The 12948-nt window shown below is 56.4% G+C and overlaps 1 protein-coding gene across 4 annotated transcripts in view; it reads right to left on the bottom strand.

Moving 5' to 3' along the window:
* The window catches only part of GRIN1 (glutamate ionotropic receptor NMDA type subunit 1), a gene marked incomplete at both ends in the record, with an annotated part of 39735 nt that overhangs the window by 1863 nt on the left and 24924 nt on the right, over positions 1-12948 (bottom strand). For 2 of the 4 annotated variants that reach the window (XM_082327300.1, XM_082327301.1), the window contains 5 exons: positions 6963-7108; positions 8275-8384; positions 10186-10347; positions 10818-10975; positions 11767-11915. In XM_082327300.1, the coding sequence (XP_082183426.1) occupies positions 6963-7108; positions 8275-8384; positions 10186-10347; positions 10818-10975; positions 11767-11915 (725 nt within the window). Of the gene's footprint in view, positions 1-1177; positions 1382-4223; positions 4335-6962; positions 7109-8274; positions 8385-10185; positions 10348-10817; positions 10976-11766; positions 11916-12948 lie in introns of those variants that run through there. The other 2 variants (XM_082327298.1, XM_082327299.1) reach the window with 2 other exon arrangements.

Here is a 12948-nt window from a genome sequence, read left to right as displayed (position 1 = left end):
TGTGTGCGTGTGCCTCGGTGCACGTGTACGTGTGGCTGCTGTGGTGGAAAGCTGGAGGTCTAGCAGGGCAGGCTGGGGCGTTCTGGCCTCTCTGCACAGCTCTGGGGGTGGGAAACGCTAAAATAACCAAGCAAAGTGGGGAATCTGGCCAGAAAAATTAAAATACAAGAGCATGGCTTTTGATTTGAAAGCATATCTCCTCCAATCACAGAGTTATCACAGGGTAACATTCTCATTTACTTGTTTTGTGTAGAGTTCATGCATGCAATTTTTAATAATAAAAATAAAAAAAAAAAAAGGAAAAGAAAAAAAAGCAAGAAAACTGTCATATCAAAACTATGTTAAAGTAGAACTAATGCTAGAAGCACATATCAGTAATTTAGGGTAAATTATGTTACAGGGATGGTGCAATTATCCCCAAACCAAACATTATAAAGCCAAGAAATTAATCAATATTAACCGTAGAAGAGACTCAAACATGTTAAGGTATGGAAGTGAAGTGAAGGCACCAAAAACTTTAAATGACAACCAGGAAGAAAATATAGACAAGAACTTAATATGTCTTTAAAAATGACTTCAACCTAATCTGGGCTCATATGGTAGTCCCTGGCTGGTGGAAGGTTTTCTGGAAGAATTTTTGTTGGTTTTTTTTTTTCAATTAAAAATTAGGATTCCAGCTAAATGTGATCTTGCTGTAGAAAATGTCAACTTTCCTTTAAAAAAAAAAAATAGTTGTCTTTGACCTACTTGTGGTTCTTTTGGGCCAAAAACTACATTCTTTTTCAGCCAAGAAGCGTTTGGCTTTGGAACGGCTGATCCTTCACTGAAAAGGTGACCTTTTCCATGAACCCCCTCAGTTCTCGACCAGCTCTGGCACCATCCCCATGGCTGCAGGGCGAGCATCGCCTCGCAGCGCCGGGCCCTCGCTTGGTGGTGACGTGGGACGTGTGTCATGCTGTGTCTGGGGGGGACGCCCGCGGGCTGGCAGTGTGACTCTGCGGGGGCTGATGACGGCTGCGGTGGGGGGGCTAAGGGACCTGTGCATCTCGTTACGTGTCTGTACGAAATGTGCCGGCTCGGAAGGTGTCTGTGTGGTTTATGCGTCTCACATGGCTTCTGTGGGGTTGCAGTATCGTGGGTGGCTGCGATGGATGGCAGTACGTCAGCTCTGCGAGTGCTATTCGAGTTGCAGGAGCTGCCTATGGGGAACACATGCATCTCCTCCTGGGGCGGTGGGGATGATGTGCCGCGGAGAGGCTGTGCAGCTCGGGTGATGGTGGGCGCTAGGACGTTCAGAGTGGGGTGGTAGCTTCCCAGGGCTGTCTTGGCTCCATGGTGCCAGCCTGTCTCTCTGGCACTCCTGAGGGACCATTCTGCAGGGCTGCAGAGCAGAATCCATTTTTAAAACTCCCGACAACGAAAAGGAAAGAAGCAAGGCCACCAGGTTTGCGTCTTTCACTCGCTAGCCAGGAGAGCCCATGGGGCTGGGGTCAGCTTGGCCTTCCAGCCCCATGGGCTCTCAAGCCTTGCCCATCTAAGACCTGGTGTGGGCCCGCGGCTCTGCCGAGCATCATGAAACAGAGCGCCTCGCTGCTTTCTTGTCTTTACAAGGACCCCAGGCAACGTGTCCCAGCATGCTACGTACTCATGGGGCCTTCCACAGCAGGAGGGCATTGGGGTCTCTGAGACAGGGCTGCTGCATGGAAGTGGAGGGCACCAAATGGCAGGCTGTGACATGAGCTGGTGGCAGCACCCTCCTGCTGGCCGCTCACCCCACAGAGCAACCAGCAGGTCTGCCCAACATCACGACAAAGCTCGCTCCACCACGGGCCTCCTGCAATAGCCAGACCTTGGACCTGCTAGCCTCCGTCTTGGTTGTGTTGGCTTGGATGTTGGCCCCACTAGCCTGTTCTTGACCCAGCTAGACTTGTTCCCTGGGGAATGTGTCCTGGGACCCTGGCCACGTCGCCTCATGGCAGGCAGAAGACTGAGACAGGCTCCCAGGCAGCGGGGCATCATTGCCCATAGCTGCCTCGCAGATGCGGTTGCCCCCAAAGCAGGGGACACTTCTGGGATGAGTGGGGCCATCTCCCTCCACAACTCGCCTGTGAGCAACATGCCAAGAAGAGCATGGCTGGGACCCAATGCACGAGGAGCCCCATGCCGCGCTGGTCCCCATCGGGCGAGGGAAGGGGAGAGCACGGCTCCATGGTGCAGGTGGCCCCTGGACCTGGTCAGCTCAGGGCATTGGGGTGCTCCTACCCCGGGACAGAGAGCGCTGTGGAGTGGTGTGGCATAGGGTGGGTGCCACACCATGGAGCAGGATCAGGCCCAGGATGCTTCCCTGAAGAGGGAGCGATGTGGGAGGTACCGGGGGTGCCACGCACCAGCTGCCCCATTGTTCCTGGGTTCTCCCCCTCTCCTCTGCCTACCGTGGGCACCGGTCCCCCCAGGTGCCCACTGCACCGTGATGCTCCTGCTCTCCCAGGACAGGACCCCTTGGTTTCCTAACCGTGGAGTGGTTCAAACACAACAAAACACGGGGGTCTACTCAGGACATGCTGAGGGTCCCCCCCAGCAGATCTTTCTGCAATTTTTTCTCCCCTTTTTTCTGTGCGTCCCACCTGTCCCTCCTCCTCCTCGCTCTTCCCACCTTCTCCCCCCTGCACCACCCACCCCATCTCTGTCTTCTGTCCCCCGGTCGGGGCTCAGGCCACCAAGACACAACTGCAACCTTCCTGCAGAGCTGCTCGGGGGGGCAGCAGTGGGGAGGGGGGACCTCAGACATGGGGGCATCACTGGGACAAGTGCCACCCAGGGATCATGGAGGAAGCACAGGAGATGACAGGGATGCCCGTCTTCCCCATGGCTCATGGGGGATGAGTGGGGAGAGCGTAGGTCCCCCTCTCCATGCCTGCCAGGCTTCAAGGTGACAGCGAGAGGAGCACTTTGTGTGAGACAGTGGCAGCCGAGCCCGGCCGAGGGCTCAACTGTCCCTGGGGCCGTGTCCCAGGGGTGCTCCAGGAGCTTCTTGGGATGGAGCCTGCATTGGTGTCAAAGGCAGCCGCCTCCATTTCGCATACAGAGCCGTGGCCCCGAGACCCCCTGTGGTATCGCATGCTGCTCCCCGAGGCGCCCCGAGCCTGCGGCCGGGGTTGGGCCACCCCACCGCGGGGGGCCGCATCTCCCCACGCTGCCGCCGTCCCCCCGTCCCCGTCGTGCCTCGCGCCTTGGGCAGCCTGGTGGGGAGCCTGTTCTGAGCAACCCTGGGCAGAAACCCGCCGGTCGCCCCGGGGAGGCGATTTCGGCAAGCCCGTCGCGCTGGGAGGTCGGGCAGCAAAACGCAGCAGCCGCTGCCACACGAGACAACAGAGTAGCCACAGTGCAGAGTGTCATACAACAGACGGCAACATGCAGAGGGACACCGGCTCAGTCCGACAGACCAACAGCCCAACCTGACGCTGAAGAGTGTCTGAAGCTCCAGCACGAGCAGACACGTTTGCACATTTGGAAACAGCTGGCTTTAGAGGAAGCAATTTGGAAATTTTCTCTGGTTACGTGAGAGCAGTTTTACTCCGAGGCGGAAAGCACAAGTTTGAACCAAGGTTGGGTCTTTAACAACCTCCTCTTTCAAGCCTTTGCGTCTCTTTTCTAGAGCTGCGTTACTGATGACGATAACCAGAGACAGCTGTCACTCCTGTGCTGAGGACTACGTCCCGAATGCTAATCGTCACAAACAAAAATCACATGTAGAGAATGTGACACGCATGGCTCTCGGTGAGGTGACACGGTGCCCAAATTAAATCGGGGTGATTGTTTTTAGGCATACAATGACAAACAGGTACAGGAACACTCAGGAACAGAAAAAAAAAAAAAAAAAGTCATCTGTTTCAAGAGGTCAGCACCAGTAAGGTGAGCGAAGCACAGAGAGGAACATCAGAAATCATCCAGGCAAAAAGAAAACAAAAAACAAAACAAAAACTCGGTTGCATCTCCCAACTCATCACAGGACTCCAAGCCACCTCCTGCCTGCCCTCCAGGATCCCAGCATCCTTTCAGGTACACGGGATGACTGACTCACTGACTGACTGACTGACTGGTGACGAACATGAGCTATGCATGTACACTGGCAGCTTCGGGATGGGTGTGTGGCAGTCGATGGGATGGCAGAAGAGAGAAAGAGAGAGAAAGAGAGAGGGCAGAATTGTTCTTCTTCCTCTTACCGTATCCTTGGAGGACCTACGTCTCTTGAAGCTGGAGGCCAGGGTGGAGGTGATGGACCTAAAAGTGGCTTTCTTTTTAGGGTCAGGTTCTGCTCTACCACTTTTTCTATCCTAAAATGAATATGTATAAGTGATTAGATCTCTAGTGTGCTGTTGGAAACGCTAAATCTATTTGAATACTGCCCCGTGTCATGTCCTTCATTTAGGTGAGAAAGCTACTGGAGGTGTCCTGTCACTCCCAGTCCTCCAAGGGCCTCCGTGACCCACGGCTCCAGCACGGCCGCCACACTGCTACAGCTACGGGGCCGGCCTCGCATCTGGAGCGCTGGAAACCCTCTGGGGAGTAGCCCTGCTCTCCTGGGTGTCTGCGTCCAGGCCGGCACAGCTGACCTCGCTTCCTGGGGATGCTCTGCCTGGCGCCCTGCCCCTCGCTTCCACCGCTAGCCTGGCCAGACCGAGAGGTGAGATGCTGCACCTAGCACTAAAAAAAAAAAAATTGCTCAGGGTCTTTTCTGAGGCTGAATCCTAGTGCCACAAGAGAGAGAGAGGACTGCATTGAAAGAGAAGTCATTGTATGAATATTCTGTAAAAAAATGTATTCAAAAATTTAAATGACGCAGTTGTGCAAAGCCGAACGTGGTTGTTGGTGGTGGTGGTGTTTGTTTTTTTTTCCAAAGTAAAACAGGTTAAAAAAAAGAAGGAAACTGTAAGAAAAAGAAAAGGAAAAAAAATAAAGGAAAAGAAAGGGAGGAGGCAAAGCGTTAGCGCTATGATGTCATCGGGTCGGGATGAACTCAAAGAGAAACAGAACTGAAAAATGTAGCCATTGGTGTTAGCGAGTCGGACCTGGTTAGCGCAGGCTGGGAGCACCAGCCGCCATGGTGCGGGGGCAGCGAGCCGTGGGGACCGGCCGCGCTCTGCGGCGGGCGCTGAGAACGATTCCTCCCCAATTGCTTTCGTGCCAATGAGTGTGACCTTTCCGACGGGGGACGGAGTGACCAGGTCTGGCTCTGCTACCGCACGGGGGTAACCAAAATGTATCCCGCTGGTGCGTAGAGCATGCTCGGGGATACATTTGCTCCTCCTTCTCAGTTCTCTCTTTTGCGGACATGCACAAACGGAAAGGAAAGCAAGATGAATGGAATGAAATGTCTTTTTCTTCCATGGCATCTCAGGAAATAGCCATGGCAAAACTGTGATCCCAAAAACCATTATTTTTGTTTGTTTGTTTTAACAAATAAATCTTTCCACTTGCCTACCTTCTAGCAATGTACCAGATACTAGTGCTCTGACGTTTCCTCCTGTGGAAAAGTCTTACAATGTCAAACGGCTCTTTACCATGAGGCTGTTTACCCCCACAGGGCAGCATGCTTTGCTCACAGTCCCACAGACTCTGCCCAAGGACCCAGTGCAGTATTTTCTAGAAGGTTGGCAAGTGAAAAATGGCAGTGCGACTAGTGTGCTCTGTCCCAGCAGCCTTAACCCCCTCGGTGCTGCTGCTTTTTGGAAGCAAAGGAAAAAAAAAAAAAGAAAAAAAGAAAAAAATAGAGAAATGGCTTTTCCGAGACTCTTAATCAGTGAACTGAACCCAGCGAGCTCTCAGGATACAGCAGCCCGGCCTCGTCCTTCCCCTCGCTGCTCTCGGGCAGGTCGCCTCCACCCGGGCAGCCCACCCGCACACCCCAGCCAGCGCTGCTCCCGCAGGGCCACCGCTCCGGGCTCATTTTGGGGTCCCCGAGCCTCCTTCTCTCTCTTTCATTCACTGGCTCTGCTGCAACCGGCAGTCTCCTTTAGTTGCCTAAAGGATCTCTTGCTCTTTGAACGCCGGTTTGCTTCCCCAAGGAAGAAAAGCAGCCTGGGTAATTCAGAGAGAGCCTCCAGCTGCCCTAAACTGGGGTTCAGGGGCACCGTGGGTCTCATCCCCAAAAGCAATGGGGTAAGGGAAGCGTGAGGCTGGTGGCCCACGGACGTGCCCACGGCTCAGTGTCACTGCCAGGCACCACTGACCCTCCCGGACTCCCCTGCCTGAGCAGCACAGAGGTGTTTCAGGGGTGGGAGAAGCCAGGGAGAGCAATGGCCCCACGGAAGGGACCAGGGGGACCCTTGGCATGGACAGGTAACACCAGCACTGCTGGCTCCCATGTGGGGAGATGTCCTTGTCTCCAAATGACAAGAGCACGCACCACCTCTTTTTGGAGTCGGTCCTGGGTAACAAGGGCTACCACACCCCTGGGGAGTGGGCAGGGAGGTGATGGAAACCGTCCCTGGAGCATTTCCCCACCTCACCACCGGGCAGGGATGCTCAGCGGCAGCGGTTTAACCCTCCTGTCTGCTGGTGAGCACGGCCGGAGCCGGGCAGCAGGGCAGGGCACCTGCAAAGGGAGCAACGCCGGCACCACTTGCTTGGCCAGGGCAAGATGTGGCTCCGGCACATGGTCCCCAGCAGAGCAAAGTCCCCGTCCCGAGCACCACTGGGGGCATTTGGGCCAGGTCTCTGTCCCGGTTCGAGCTGTGCACAACGCCTCCCGGGAGAGACAGCAATGGCCAAGGGCAGCTCCCGGGGACACGGCAGGGGCCCTATAGCTCGCTAGGCGCCCAGTAATGCCCGGCTGGAGTTACTGGGGTGTGGGGTGGGAGACAGAGGGCCCCATGCTAATCCACAGTTCTGCATTCACTGATTTGGTGAAGGAATGGAAAACGCACCTGTTGGAGATTTGCTCTAAAAACGATTTGTCCTACCTGCAGGTTTTTCCTCCACACATTAACGGCCGCAAACGCCAGCTGCATCTGCTTCCTCCGCGCGTCCTTATGCCTTTTGTAAGCTATTTCTATGAATATTAAAAATATCCCGGCAACAATACCTCCAGCCACCAGCATAAACACACCTGAAATAAGCAGGAAAGTTACAGGGGGCAATGGAAATTGCACCATGACACTTCATTTCCTCTGTATCACGCTCAGCAACAGGAGCATCTGCCAACCCAGGGACCCCCGGCCCCCCGCCATCTCCCCGCAGTCCTGGAGGGGCTGGGGAGGGGAACCCCGCAGAGTAGGGCAGGCGCTGCAGGTTGGGCACCCACGGTGACGGGCTGAAAGGTGACGGGGTGCTGGATGTTTGTGCAAGCTCCTGTCGGTCGGGCACAGGGCACCGGCTGTGCTGTAGCGATGCTGGGGCAGGCACGGCGTGCTGGGTGCTGCACTGAGCACCAGGGCAGACCCCATCCCCTGGGGCTGTAGGGTCGTTTGCACCAGAAACTCCGCTCTGGCAGTCCTGTTTGGCTCATCGGGAGGGACAGCCATGCACAGAGCTCTCGGTGCTGTCCTCGGCCAGCTGCAACCCTCAGGGCTGACATTTTGGCAGTGGTGTCTTGAGAAGAAGGAGCAAAGTGCCCCCTCTCTGGGTGCTTCTGCCCTGGCCCGCGGTGCCAGTGAGGACGGGGTCCCATCGGACACCCCTCATCCCGCATCGCCACATTGGTTGGGTGCAGGACCAGCAGCACGGCATCGCTGCAAAGGGAGAGCCCATCTGGGGGAACTCTCAGTCTTTGCAAAGAGGGACCAAGAAAAACTCCCTCTGTACTGATTATCCTCCTCCTGCCCCCTGCCCGCTGCCCAGGGCCAGCCGGGACACGCTCCTCAGGGCTGGGGGGCTGCCCCTCGCCGCCAGCTCCCTCCTGCAGCAGGGTCCTCGCTCGCCTCCGCGGCCGCTCTCGCCTCCCCCGAGGTGCTGCTCCCCTCTCTCTGCCTTGGCGACAGCTCTGATTTCACTGTGACAGCCGCAGTTTGGCCAGAGCAGAGGGAGGGGAGCAATGTTCAAAGCAGGACAGCCCCACCGATGAGAAAGCCACCCCAGGGAAGGTGGGGAAAGCTTCGCGGAGCTGTTTCGGACAAGGTGGGATTGGAGCCCAACACAGCAGCCTCCCAGCGCTAGGAAAGCACAAACCCAGAAGAAGCAGAGCTTTGGCCCGAGAGGAGAGCCCCGGAGAGGAGAATGTCTTGAGCGAAAGCAGGCTACCCAGCGAAGAGGAAGAAAGAGGTTTGCAGAACAAACCTGCCATATTTTCAAAGGTGAGTGTTGCTGGGGCATTGCTACGGGAATCACACTCCTGATACCTCACCCAAGTCTTGTCCAAATCCTCCATGAAGCCGTTCTCGTGGGACCTGAAAACACAAGGAGACAGGACAGAGTAGTCACTGGGGACCAGCAGCTGGGGCACATGCTCTGTGCCTTCATGCCCTGCGTCCTAGGACTCTGCACTTGTCTGCAGCCTACAAACACACAAACCGATGGGGGGTGGGTGTGTGTGTGTGCACGCCTGGCTGACTGCGTATGTATGCACACGCATGTGCTTGTACGGTTTTGTTTAGAGTGTCTGCAGTGGGTGTCCACACCACATGTGTTCGCACACTGCCCGGCGCACAGCCAGTGCTGCCACGAGCCATGTGCACAGCGCAGCGGGTGCGAGGAGGCGTCCACCGCCGCCTGGTGCCACTGCCCCGTAGCTGAGAGCCAGAGAGCTGGCCGGCTGCTGCCAAAAAGAGCCATGTGTAAGCTTGGATCCCACGGGGAGAGATGGAGCTGACGGGCGTAGGCAGGGTTTGAACAGTGTGCTCGGAGGGAGGCTGCAGGCAGCTGACAGGAGCCACGTCCCCGGTGCCCTCCTGCGCAATCCCCCCACCTGCCAGGGCCACTTGGGAGCTCAGGCAATGCCAGACCCCAATCCTGTCTGGTGATCACCAGCACCCTCCAGACCAGGGCAGGGGAATAACTGCTGCCTGGCTCCCCTGCTATGCGCGGCGAGGGCTGGGACTCCCCAACGACCTGGTGTGACAGTTTGGGAGGGAAAAAACCATGTCCCTGCAGTGCCCGTCTCTGCCTGAACAGCTAGTGGGGATGGAGGTGGGCACAGAGCACACGTCCCACCATGGATCCCCCTGCACTTTCCTTCCTCTTGTTTCTGGCACATCCCCATCGCCTTCCTGGGCCACCTGTAGCCCTGGGCTTCCCCATCCTCTCCCAGGAGGACACCAAGGGCTCCTGCTGTGTCTCTGGGCTTCTCACATTGTTGTCCCAAATCCCATCTGTCCCACTGCCACCCATCCCCATAGTAAAACCATCCCACAGACGGGGTCCCATGGCTCCCTATGTTACCCTGGGTCCTGCCTGTGTCTTCCACATCCTGCCCATCCTCTCTCTCAGGGCTTTCATCTCCACATCTTGGGCCACCCTGGTGACTTCTGACCCTGTCTCTTTGTAAAATTAATCTTGCATGTCCCCCTCCCTCCACTCGCTGCTTCCCAGCTACCTGTTACTCCATCACCACATTCCTCTCTCTGCAATGAGTGTGGCATTTCCAAACTAATACAAGGGAATCCCTTTTTACCTATAATATCAGATTGACTTGCGGCACCCCACGCTGCAGGCTCATGCTGGTATAAAAGCCTTAGTTGGACTCAACAGGGGTCCTGACATATCTCTGCCTAACAGGAATAGCCAGAGTTGAAAGAAAAACCCCTGGAAGATCAAGCCAGGGCAGCGCAATGCTATCGGCCAGGCTGAGCTCGCGGGGAGAAGTGGGGAAATGGCAGCACCCCTGCCTGCTGCTGCAGCCCGTGCCCTGCTCACAGGGACCGGGTGCTGGATGGCCCCAGGGCTGCTCTCTGCCAGCTTCACCTATGCTCCTGCAGCCAACCATGGTTCCTGCTCCTGCCCTGCTCTGCTCTGCCCTCCCACCAGCTCTGTGCTGCTCCCCCAGCCCTGCGAGCCGGAGCTGGGACTGCGGGTGCCCACCCCAGTCGCTCAGGCACATCCCCTTGGTCAGGGGTGGCACAGCAGCCCCCAGAGCCCCTGTCCCTGCAGAGGGTTTGGAGGGCTGGGGTGGCAGTGCCTGGCATGGGGCTACTTGCGTGCTAAGACATGCAGCATTCGGGGCAAGCCACATGCTGAGAGCCGTGTACGGACTTGAGGATGGCCAAGGAGACGTTCTGCTTCCACGGGCTGTCCTTGCGCATCCCAATCCCAAAGCCGGAGCGGAAGAAAAGCTCCCCCGTCGTCACCAGGTCACACTTCTGGGAGGCCTCAAACTCCAGCACCGCTGAGTCCCAGATGAAGGCGTGGAGCTTGCTGGACACCGGGAGAGGACAGAGAGGTAAGGCTGGGCAGCCCAGCTTGTCTGCAGCCACCATGGGAGCAGCGAGGGTGCTCCCAGTCCTAATTTAAACACTGATTAGCATCGCCCTCCTCCCAGCAGGGTCTGTCTATGTGCTGCTGGGAGGCAAAAGACTTGGCAAATTTTTTGAGGAGTGCAAGGGGTTTATATGGGATCTGAAGCCACCCAGCCTTGCACAGAAGCAACCACAGAGGCCAGAAAAGGAGGCCATGGCCAGGGCCAGGGCTCCGAGTGTGCCTCTCCCCACGGAGACCTTGTGCTGTCCATCCGGAGAGCTGGCACGCACTAGGACTAGGCAAGCCCCATCAAGCCATGTTTTGACTGCAGCTCCCTCCAGGTTTGCATCAGCCCTGCTTGCTCCATCAAACTGCAGCCCCCCAAAACTCTTCCCAGCATGGCCAGACAAGGTGCTGGTCCCACTCACTTGTCCCTCACTGCCTGGATGGCTTCGGCAGCGCTCTCATAGTTGTGCTTCTCCATGTGCCGGTACATGGTGCTCAGCTCCACCTGCCGTCGGAAGTAGATGTCCACCGAGCTCTGCTTCACCGTGGCATAGATGAACTTATCAGAGGGGTTGCGCAGCTGAAAGGCAAGGGCAGGGTTCCTATTTCTTCTGTCCTTCATCAACCAAACTGGCTCACCCCAAAGCTCTGTTTCCTAATTTCCCATCCCCTTCAGGGACCTGTTTCGCAGAGAAGACCTTGATCTCCTCAGCGGAGCTGAAGGTGCCATGGAGCAGTGGATGCCATCGGCAGCGGATGCTCTGGGACCATGGTGGTGGGGCAGGGGATGTTATGGGACAGGGACACCGTGGCACTGAGGATGCAGGAGGCCTGTGGATACCATGGGGCTGGCAGTACCATGGGCAGAGGGTGCAGGATGCTGTGGGTCGGTGCTGCTGTGGGGTACATTCCTGCGTGCCTGGGCTGATAAGCTGTGGCTGTGTCCTTGCCAGAGTAGGAAATGGGTTTGAGGCACGCTGGTATCTGCTGAGAGTATTGACTGCACCGCAGGGACAATTTCATTAGTTATAACTCATACATAATGAATCGTTTCCTCGTTGGTTAGTGCAGGCTCTCCAGGAACTGGCAGGCAGTTTGGCTGGGTATGTGCTATTTCTGGACAAGGTTTTCCTTGCTGATCCCTGTGCCTGTCCATTCCCACCCAGCACAGGGGCTCAGACCCACCAGCGACAACCCCAGGCAGAGCTACCTGGGGCTCGGCCCCCTGGCACAGACCCACAACCATGTTAAAGCAGGGCTCCAGGTACTACAAGCCATATTATATGAGCCAGGAGACACCCACTGGAGGCATCTCCTGCTTCTCTGCCCAGACGTGGACAGGGAAGGGGAAAGCAAGCAAGGGGTCATTACCCGGGGGTCGTTGATGCCCGTAATTCTCTCCTCAGGCCGGTCTAACACCAGGAAGGCTGCCAGGTTGGCAGTGTATGAAGCCACAATGATCATAGCGAAGCCAGCCCACACCATGCCAAGAATACGGGCAGAGAAACTCCGGGGAGCCCCTGGAGGGAGAGAGGCAAGATCAGACTGGCATGACAAGGGCTTGACTTGGTCACCAAGCCACGTCATAGAGTCATAGAACCATAGAATCATCAAGGTTGGAAAAGACCCTTAAGATCATCGAGTCCAACCATTAACCTATCACTGCCAAGTCCATCTATACCATGTCTTCAAGCACCACATCTATCCGTTCCTTAAATACCTCCAGGGATGGAGACTCAACCACTTCCCTGGGCAGCCTGTTCCAATGCTTGACCACCCTTTCGGTGAAGAATTTTTTCCTAATATCCAACGTAAACCTGCCCTGGCGCAGCTTGAGGCTGTTCCCTCTCGTCCCATCGCTTGTTCCTGGGGAGAAGAGACTGACCCCTACCTCGCTACAATCTCTTATCAGGCTGTTGTAGAGAGCAAGAAGGTCACCCCTCAGCCTCCTCTTCTCCAGACTAAACAATCCCAGCCGCTCTTCAGAAGACATGTGCTCTAGACCCTTCACCAACTTCGTTGCCCTCCTCTGGCCACGCTCCAGCACCTTGATGTCCTTCTTGTAGTGAGGGGCCCAAAACTGAACACAGTACTCGAGGGGCGGCCTCACCAGTGCTGAGTACAGGGGCACCATCACCTCCCTGGTCCTGCTGGCCACACTATTCTTGATACAGGCCAGGATGCCATTGGCCCTCTTGGCCACCTGAGCACACTGCTGGCTCATGTTCAGCCGGCTGTCAACCAACAGCCCCAAGTCCTTTCCTGCCAGACAGCTCTCCAGCCACTCCTCCCCCAGCCTGTAGCATTGCCTGGGGTTGTTGTGACCCAAGTGCAGGACCTGGCACTGAGCCTTGTTGGATCTCATGCAGTTGGCCCCGGCCCATTGGTCCAGTCTATCCAGGTCCCTCTGTAGGGCCTCCCTACCCTCCCGCAGATCGACATTTCCACCCAACTTGGTGTCATCTGCAAACTTACTGAGGGTGCACTCGATCCCCTCATCCAGATCATCAATGAAGATATTGAACAGGACTGGCCCCAGTACTGAGCCCTGGG

The sequence above is a fragment of the Platalea leucorodia genome (genome assembly GCF_965183815.1).
Source record: "Platalea leucorodia genome assembly, chromosome: 15".
Classification (NCBI taxonomy): domain Eukaryota; kingdom Metazoa; phylum Chordata; class Aves; order Pelecaniformes; family Threskiornithidae; genus Platalea; species Platalea leucorodia.
Note: the sequence above shows the minus strand (reverse complement) of the source record. Positions and strands in the feature narration are given on the sequence as shown.